The 10,350-nt window shown below is 37.0% G+C and overlaps 1 protein-coding gene across 1 annotated transcript; it reads right to left on the bottom strand.

Moving 5' to 3' along the window:
- Positions 1–5,058: 5,058 nt before the first annotated feature.
- On the bottom strand, positions 5,059–8,469 carry LOC764239 (sulfiredoxin-1-like). Its single transcript, XM_001200485.4, has 2 exons — positions 7,539–8,469; positions 5,059–5,576 (listed from the first exon to the last, which is right to left on the bottom strand). Exons 1-2 carry the CDS (start codon positions 7,872–7,874, stop codon positions 5,367–5,369), a joined length of 546 nt encoding a protein of 181 aa, XP_001200485.3. The 5' UTR covers positions 7,875–8,469; the 3' UTR covers positions 5,059–5,366.
- Positions 8,470–10,350: the final 1,881 nt, after the last annotated feature.

The raw sequence follows: 10,350 nt of genomic DNA on the forward strand, positions 1-10,350 counted from the left end.
TATTTATTTATTGTGTCTTATTTAAACAGGGTGGCCCCGTCAGTAATGACAGTACTGCTAATTAATTAATTAATTTAATGAAACATTGTTGATTACAAATAAGTAACTAATGGAACTTAAGTTCGTTAGTGAAAATTTCCTATTTGAGCCTATATTTTGCAGATTGGTCCAACCATCTTCAGCTACTGTATGTTGCGCCATTTTCTAATTTTATGACTTTTTTCGAAATGAAGAGAATTCATCACCCGATTATATCGCATTTGTTTATCATTGTGTCAGTTATGTGTGAAGTGCATCACCTGTTTAAAGCATGACATTTCAGTGTGTTATGTAATATTACGTATTGGCCTTTTCATTGCACTTTAAAGTTGCGTTAAGTTAAGTAGGCCCTCTCTCACTTAAATTTGATGCGTTTTCTACATGTAAGTGTACAGCGCTCAATGCGTAAACTTCTACGTGCCATGCACTAAATTTTAGTGTTTGGAGACTTAGCGAGCACGAACATATTGACGTCACTGAGCGAGCGTTGTCGTCGTGTGAAATTGAAAAGGTAACAAACAACACTCAACATGCCTCGTCAACCCTGCTTAAAACATGAACACATACGTAGAAGTCCACTAGTGAACGTGCGAATCGTAAAGTCCCTTTTTACAGGAATATGCACCAGCGATATGTACGAGGCGAAAATATAGTCGATAGTCTACACCACACAATGAATAGATTCCGCCCTGAGATGTGTACACAGCATGCAGGGCAGCGTCTCACGAAACTGTCATAAGAACAAGTTGACCGACATCCCATTGAAATGCGTGTTTAACACGTGTTTAACACGCGTTTCAATGGGATGTCATCATGTCGGTGAACTTGCAACTTGTACTTAGGGTCTATGACGGTTTCATGAAACGCTGCCCAGGCCCAGCACTATACAGTACAGGCGTACGCGTGCAGCCACTACATGCCACAGCTCAGACCTCAGTCAGGCTCATTATTTAGAGGGTCCGATCGCGATCTATAGATTCTAGGTCTATGCTGTACTTCTATTCAAGATTCAGTTATACTATGAGACAATCATCGGCCGCCACAATCATCTTCCAAACAACACCACAAAATTAATAGATAAAAGTTGTAGAAAAGAAAAGAAAAACTACCTGACAAAATACTTTTGCTGTGAGCCAAGCCTCGTAACCGTATCCTTTAGTCAAAGAAAATACTTTTGATTTCTTTTCTATAGAGAGTCCATGTAGTTGTAAAAAAATAGAAAATATTGTATAAATTCATCATTAAATACAAAATAAATGGTCTATAACCCAATATTCTTCACCATGGGAGTAAATTGCATTTTTTTTCTCAAGTGAAATTTGGATTTAAAAAAAAAAAAAAAAATGAATTATGAAACGCCTGAAATTAAGCTAGGCAAGTTTCACAGCTGAATGCAAACGTAAACAACAACAAGGCACAGGGAGTGGGGTGGGCCAGGGCCTGCTAAAATTTTGAAAAGAGGGGAAACAAATCTTCGGAATAAGTGTTTATGTTTACAACGCCTACTTATTACCAGGCCATTTTGGTGTTTTAGTATAGGCCTATAGACTCAAGAACCCTGGGATTAGCAGCTCCGAGGTAAAATACCTGTAATAACCAAAATGGTACCCCAAAATGATGACCCATTTTTTTTCTTTTCATAGATTTTCCATGAGAGTCACGGAATCATGCATGGTTGGTACAGGCGAATTAAAGACAGATATATATATATATATATATATATATATATATATATATATATATATATATATATATATATATTTATTATTTTTTATGTAAAGACAGATAAATTGATGGCCGACACCCTATTTCGAAAGTCATCTCCGTTTCTGCTGCCCGTAGGCCCTATACGCATTGTCCAACCATCGAATTTGTGTAGTTATAACGTTCCAGATGAAATGGTTTTATTGATGTGCCAATTAAGGAACGATCTCAGGATTCTAAAGTGGCCGAGGGTTAAGCATGGGGAAAAAACTTATTTGACGGGGGCAAGGGCACGAATGAATGATTTTTTTCTCAACTTTTTTAAAGAGGAACGTGCCCTTCGTGTCCATTGAATATGACAATTAACATTGAAGAAGTTAAGTTGTATTTCATCTTTACTAAACAGACAAGCTAGGCCTACTTGCATACTATTCTTAGATATTTGTATTCATCTACTGATCTACCTATTATAGCCCTTGTCTATATTCCTCCTCTTCGTTCGAGTCGTTCTTTAATAAGTTCTTTTCCCACCTCTTCCTCCTCCAAAATACAAATGATGATTTATTTGGAAGTGATCATCAGAAAGAGAAAGGGACTAGAAAGGAGAATAGACAGATTTATGAGTTAATGGTTATTTCTTGGAAAGAATTGTGAGTCACAGCCGACAATCCAATATGACAGTCAATGCTATAAAAAAATTACAAACTATTCAGGCACATTTCCAAATGAAAGGGACATTTATCAGATCGTTAAAAAGGGGAAGGGGCACTTTTACGAAGTAAAAGGGGTACTAGTCCTATGTAAAAAGGGGCACTTCTCGGGAGGTTGAAAGGGGGACACTGTGCCCCCCTGCCCCCCGGGAGGGCCGCCTCTGGTTTCTCTGATAATTTAATGAACGTCAAAGCTTCCGCTTCGCGCGGAAAGGGGGGAACCGCGAGTTCAGACAACGGGATTAATTGTCGAGAACCGTACAACGAATCGTCTTCTTTCTCTAATAATTTAATAAAACGTCAAAGCTTCTGGTCCGGAAGAACTCCCCACTCGCTTAAAAAAAAAGCAGTTTGAAAGAAAATGTAATAAAAACCGACAGTAGATTAAAAGAGTTTGTGTCTATCGCAGAGGGCAATACACCAACTTTTTGTGTAAAGCCTTACATGCATCATTACAATGATGTATCACCTCAGAACTGAAAATAATCAAGTTGATGTTTGTCTCCCTCTTAGGACAGAATACAGAAAGGGGAATTTCCCTATTTGAGCTATCAGCAATACGCGCCATTGGAAAGTCAGACCATTTTCGTAATGTAACCATTAACAAATGGTATTCTGTTCTTCACACCATATCGCAAAAAGTTTGTGCCGAATTCAGCATTTTGCCTCATTCTCCACCATATCATGAATTTTGCTTTTAATGAATGGTTGATCGTTCCCCATTTCCCTCCTCTATCTCGATTGATTTATGTTCCATCATCATATAAACTTTTTTCCTCTCTCCTTCTCTTCCCCTACCCCCTTCCACCTCTCTTCTATTGTGTAGACCTGTCATCTCCTCTCTCCCTCTCTATTTGATTCTGTCTGCCCCTGTCTCTATATATATCTCTCTCTCTCTCTTTCTTTCTCAATATTCCTCAAATCCCCTCTGTGTGACTCCCTCTCATCCTCCCTATATACTCCATCTCTCTATCCCTCTCAACTTCACTCATATACCTCACTGTACCTACATGTACCCTCCTACTGGTAAATATGTATCCTATTCAATAACAAGTACTGGTACATGAAGTTTTAAATTAATTTATATTTTATATCACTGTTAGTCAAGTAGAAGCAAAAATGCACTATGAAATATAAGCAAAGAAAAATATGGATGTAGAGGTAATTATTTATGTTCATTTTTCCATACATTTACAGCTCTATTCATGTTGTATATCGAGTAGATATTCTTTTTCTCAATATACCATATAAAGCATTCACTAACAAAGCTCCCCATTCCAAAAAATGTGTAACTAACCTAAATACTACATTCATTATTATATGACTACATAATTTGATGACTATCACTATCTTTTTTTTAATAGCTACCGGTATATGTAAGTTTTGCAATTTGCATATAAATATAATCTTAAATATATATATATATATATATATTCTGCCAAAATGTATAAGTTGTCTTTGCACATGGTAAATTTTAACATTGTCTACTTTTTTCAGATATTATAAAACATAATCAAAGCCATAACAAGTGATTATATTTTCAGTCAATTTAGAAATTGAAAACACTACTTGTTCTCAGAAAAATGAGTTGTCAATAGACTCAATATGAATATTTGTATTTCATTGCAAGTCATATCTTAAACATGATAATACCACCAAGATTATATAAATGATATTCAAATATTCATACTGTTATAATGTATTTCACCTTGAAATATATTTTGCTTTTAAACACAAAAATTCAATACATCCTTCAATATAACCTTTAATAATCATAAACAAATATTTTCAGTGGCATATCGGGGGTGGAGTTCCTGTCAAATTAATTCAAATCCAGATCCAAATCTATTGAAATAGAATCAATAAATTTGGATGATCTTTAGTATAAAAGTACATAAAAAACAAATATGTACATGGATCTTAACTTACAAATTAATCATTAAAAATTCATTGTGTTAGTCGATTCAAAATAAAAAGCAAATAAATTACTGAAATTTATCAAAATATGAGAAGATCAATACAATTACAAAAGGAAAACAGCCATTACAAAAGAATAATAAAATCAGGTCAATGGCTGATTGGCTGCAATCTAATACAAGTTATACAACCTGCCCCTGCCTAAATTAAGAAAAATTTGTTTTGCTCTTGAGAAATCTTTGAGACAAGCAAAACCCCCGCTCCTTATATTAAAAGAACCCTGGATCCACCACACATTTTCACAAGTCACATTGTCATTATACTAGTACTGGTAGTCATGTGATAGTGATGACATACAATTAGAACAATGTATGCTTATTCCTGGAAACTCTCATAGCATGTGTGTATCTGTATAGCAATGTGTGCATGCCCTCTCAATTGCAAGGTCAACCTGCATAAACATGCACAAACAATTAACTTTTGGCAGAGCCAGACGGATACCGGGGCTATATAAATAACCATATTATTATTATTATTATTATGCTGGAGATGTTCGCCCTCTATATTAAAAAGGCCGGATCCATTGTCATCTCTTTTGACAATTTTGAAACTTTTGGGGAGTCTAATGGCAGTTAATTTATAACTAAACAATACCTAAAATCCTACAATATATACAATTTTTAGAAAATTTAAAGGAATTTGGATTACCAGTAATCCATGACAGCATTGGGAAAAAGTCATTCAATCTGGAAGACAATTTCTGTGCACTAAACTACACTACATGGAGATACAGACATGTAGCAAGGCACTGTAAAATTACTTTGTTTGCATGGTTTGTTTATTCAGCTGTCTATACAGGCACGGTATTGAAGGGTTATGCAGGCCAGGCTGGGAATGACGGTACATTTTGAGTTATGTTATGATCCGCGCAGTGTGGAATGTCGCCATCTACTGTCGAAAATCGTATTTCCTGTAGGCTCAATTACAGAAGTTCAATCATAAAAGGTCAGGGGTCGATGATCCCAAGTACATCCTGAGGTCATGTACAGTAGACCTAACAAGTTTGCAGGGTATTGTCTTCACGTTTAGTTTCTTATAAGCAGCATACCGATGGCATCCTCCAAAGGAGTAGTAGTAATTACCGCCAGCGCGACCTGTGATCCATAGGACATCAATTGGAGGTACCTTGTGAACTTGGCTTGGGTCCTACATTGTTAGAGGAATAAGTATAATCAAACAAACAAATTATTATTATATTTCACATGTATTTAATGACAAAGTGATGAAAAGCACAGCTATGGAGTTTCCTGTGGCAAGAATAGCTCTAGAGAATTGTCTAAGCTACAGACATGGAAGAATATTCAATTAATTCATTGAAAGGAAAGGTGTTTTTACAACCATTTCGTTTCTTAGGTTCCACAGACTTTTGAACAAATTTCATTAAGGTTTAGAAATATAGTCTATTACAAGATTTTCCTGATGGAGTATGCAAGAGAACAAGTATGAAATGTGAAAAATGAAAGTTAAAGTTGATACTCTAAGACAATCCCAAATACTGAGATAATTACATAAATAGAAAGCTTTTAACCCCCATAATAACACCAAATGGTGTCCACCCGACAAAACAAGTTTAGAATAATGAATTTATTCGAGTAAACTCTACCAAAATATCGAAGTCTGAAACCCGGAAGTGCACGTAGAGTCGGGCCTCTATCCGTGACGTCACGAACGGGACTCATGGGCTCAGTGAGAGTGAATGGCAGTGATATCCCTACGTAAATGCTATCCTGTCAGAGCTTAGATTTGTTGTTGTTAAGGAGTATATTTGATGGATTTTCTGTTTTCATTTGAATGAAGAATAACGAAGCAACATTTTCCAGTCGCTGATTTCTTTTTATATCCTCATATTCACCTATTTGGTAGAGATTTAAGACTGGTTAGGAATTAAAGTTAAATCGTGCATGTATGAATAGGCGAATGCATTATATTGTCATCAGATAAGGTACAGGAGCAGTTTTGTAAAACGAATAGGTCTAGAACTATGATAGTACTTATCATAGATGTGTGTGACTGCCTCAAAAAAGGATACAGTACCAGTTAAACATTTTATGTTGTAAAATATCAAACTTGAACGAGATCATGCAAGCGCGCTTCCTCTATAATATTTTGGCGAGTGATGCGGCTCTTGCATGAACGTTCGTGAAGCGAGCAGAATCAGGAGGTAAGACCAAGCCGCTGCTCTAGGCGCTGCTTGCTTGTGCTTGACGTGCGCTAGTTATATGTTTATCGGCAATTGCAAGAGAATGAAAGCGACGTTGCCAGCTAAGAAAAACAACTAACAAAGACTTGCTCCTGACTACCGGTGTCAGAATTGGTAGATGAAGGATCTTCAGGGCCAAGGAAGGCAAAAGACATGGGAAAAAGGAAGAAGAAACCATCGGGAGATCGCTGTAGTGTATGGCAATGAACTGTGCATGGGTAGACAGCTATTGTTCAATCCGTGCCTGGGCCGATTTCAACACCAAAACAAAAATTACATGGTGAAAATATCGACTAATAGCACATCATTGGCATGTATAATTTTTAAAAGGGGAATTGATATTAATACTATGAAGTTCTAGGGGAAGGTAAAGAATTGTACATAGAATTATGATTTATTAGACTTTTCAGCCTTTGAAACAAAAATAAGCAGAAAATCGTATCACTCTGCACATGTTTGCTATGGAACATCCGGGTACGTGAATATACTCTTTCCCGGACGTGAGGTCATAAATAGTAGACCAGCGCCGTGACTGATTTTCTATGCAAAGAGAGGCGGATATTTTCGACATTTCAATTGAGGATTTCGAGTAGACAGAATTTTTTTGTGATATACTAAGTAATTGAAAAACTTTAAAATAACATATACTTGCCGTAGGTAACAAATTAAGGGACATTTATTTGCTTAGAGTATCAACTTTAAGGGTGTAACATTTTACCCTTCCAAATGGACAAAAAGGGAAGTGTCTGAAATAAATTGAGGTTATATCTGACGTGAAGTCTCTAAAAGCTGATTTGAGCCTTTTTCCAAATGAATTCTGACTGCTGAGAACACAGCATTCTTCTAGAATGTCAGGGAAAGGTAAAGGTAAAGGTTAAGGTAAAGAGTTAGAACCTCTAAGTACCAACCTGTATGGTGTCCATCAGCGATGCTACCTTGGCGTCGTCCAAGGATGGTGGAATAGGTCTGATAATAACTTCTATAGGGACATCAAAGACCTCTTGGATCATATCGGTCTGTATGCTTCCTTTTACTTCTTCTCCTTTCTTCCCATCATCACTCATCATCCTGCAAATCCCTCTTCCTTCCGAGAGTGAAAAAATTTCTTTGGCACAAGGCAACTGGCAAGTCTTTTGAAAGATCTGTGGTTTATAATTATATAAGGAATTGAAGTTTGCCCCAGCTGTCCGTCGTGCAATGCAGATTCTAGCTGCGATGCACAGGTAAAATGTTGGCCGAAACATAAGGAAAATGACGGCTAAAAATAAGATTATAGTCTAGATCTAGATTGAGATCTATGTTGTGTCTGTTTCCATACTTCTGAAAGTGAAACCCCTAATTCATGTAGCATCTACCTAGAAGTCTAGTAGTAGTAGTAGTAGAAGTAGAACTAGAAGTTTAGCTCCGTTAATAACTTTTATTTATGAAATCAACAGAGCACTATTAGCACGTTTAATTGTCAAATGTAATTATCATTACACAATGTATGATCGTACATTTGAAAAAAGGTGATCAGCGGGCAGTCTTCAGTTGCTTATCCTTCCCTGTGTATAGCCGCAGTCCACACGGAAACCATCAAAGATTACAGCCGGAACTCTGGCGTAGAGCCTAGAGGCTAGAGGTGTCAATGCCTTGCACTCTTATTGGGCTTCGTTGCTGTCAGTGCAGAGTTGCCTGGTGAAGCTGAAGCACCTTGAAAATCCGGCTCTCAATATGTAGATTCTCGTAGTTGTTATGATATTACTGTCCTTAAAATTAATTCGCGACCCGCTTTGAAATTACAAACCGGTAGTCAAAACAAAACGGAGTCACGATATCATTAGGCAGCAGAATTATTGTCTAGAAAATTAAATTGTTGTACACGCTAGAGGGCTCACTAGCATTATTACACGTTTGGATCTCCGATCATAAAGCGAAGGAAGGATACAAAAGAGAGATGCAAATGATATGTTATCATCCATATGTATTATGTTTGTTTGTTTGTCTCAGTGGCGGATCCAGGGGGAGGGGGAGGGGGCCCGGGGGCCCGGGGGCCCGGCCACCCCCCCCCTCCTTGAGAAAAAAAATCATGTAAAAACACGTGATTTTTACCTTTTCGGGGGGTTGGGCAAATTTTATATTTTTAAATTTTCGAGGACCCCGCAAAAAATCTGCTCACTACCCCCCCCCCCCCCTCCCTCTGAGCGAATTTTCGGCCGGCGCGATTTTTAAATTTTCGGGAGCAAAAAAAACCCAAAAAAGTTGGGCCCCCTCCCCAAAGAAATCTTGGATCCGCGCCTGGTTTGTCTCTTTGATTGATTTTATTTCTGCGTTTAAATAACAAATTCAAGGTTATACATTTTTACACAAGTATTACATACATAACAAATCATGTCTGATAATATTATATAAAGTATACAAACAAGTATAACGGATACTTGTATATATATTTTTCATACTAAAGAGATAAAGTTTAGAACACAGGAGACCGCCATCGAAAATGGCTGGAAATGGATGGCGGCCTCACGAAAAAGAAAAAGAAAACAAGATTTAGCAACAAAACTCTCTTGGTAAAACCTAGTGATCAAGTGGGTGCAGTGCAATTGCAGGTGCGGGCCCTGCAGAACAGACGGCAGTTGAGTAAAAGGAATAATACATCATGGTTTCAAACAGGCGCGTACACAGGGGGGGGGGTTAACCCCCCCCCCCCTTTGGTAATTTTTTGTGTGTAAACCCCCCCCCCCCCTAAATTTCCCTAAACCCCCCCCCCCCCCCCCTTTTTGGATTTTTTTTTTTTTTTTTTTTTTTTTTTATTAAAAAAAAAAAAAAAAAAAAAATCCCATGGCCGACCTCAAAAAGATGACCTTACCCCCCCCCCCCAACGGAGCAAAATGTCAAATTTTGAAATTTCGATACCAAAAAAAAAGGAAAAAAAGTGTCCTCTTCCCCCCCCTTTTGAAGTGTGTGTAAAATTATATGAGTTAATGCCTTTCAGGCCAGATATATATATATATGAATAATTAATTTGTATACTAAATCTGAGACCAGTAACATAAAAATTGACAGACAACAATCAATCACAAAAATCTACTGTATCTCCAATCTTCCTGCAATCCTGCAAATTGTATCTTATCATGCATTTGTAACATAAAATTGATTGTAAGTTTCTACATGTACATGTTGTATTTATTGTAAAGTTATGAAAATGTGATGGTGATACAATTAAGTTGGGGGAGATTCAAACACCTGCTATGAAAAACGACACCTCTATGGATAGAATCCACTCTTCCAATTATATTGGGCAAACCTCTGGCATGCTTTTTTGTCGTCAAGAGAAACTTTAGTTTAAAAAGTACCCATAACTATTAGTGACCATGTCTATTGGCGTGTGATTTTCTTCATGTTCATATATAATTCTACATGTTTCTCTGTCCTAGGAAAATGTGCTGGTATGATGAATGCATATCCTGGATATCTTCTGGACTTGTGTAATTTTTTTCTCATTCCAAAATGACCGACGAAAAATAGGAACAGATAATAATCAAGTTATCATCATGAAATTGAGCTCACAGACACTAACATAGCACCATAAAACTGTTCACGATTTTTTTTTGCTTTGCTTAATTTTTTTATTCGTTAATCATGAGGCCTGTCTAGATTTTATAATTCACGATATGGAGACAACGGCATGACAATTATATTGAAAATGCATGCAATAAGTATTGTCATATGAAATTCGCA

This window comes from Strongylocentrotus purpuratus, unplaced genomic scaffold, assembly GCF_000002235.5.
Source record: "Strongylocentrotus purpuratus isolate Spur 01 unplaced genomic scaffold, Spur_5.0 spur5_scaffold_4, whole genome shotgun sequence".
Lineage (NCBI taxonomy): Eukaryota > Metazoa > Echinodermata > Echinoidea > Camarodonta > Strongylocentrotidae > Strongylocentrotus > Strongylocentrotus purpuratus.

Coding starts and splice junctions, on each gene's coding strand:
- LOC764239 (XM_001200485.4), bottom strand. CDS start 7,874: ATGTTTCGGCCAACATTTTACCTGTGCATCGCAGCTAGAATCTGCATT. Junction 5,577..7,538: donor CGCTGATGGACACCATACAG/GTTGGTACTTAG, acceptor CTAACAATGTAG/GACCCAAGCCAAGTTCACAA.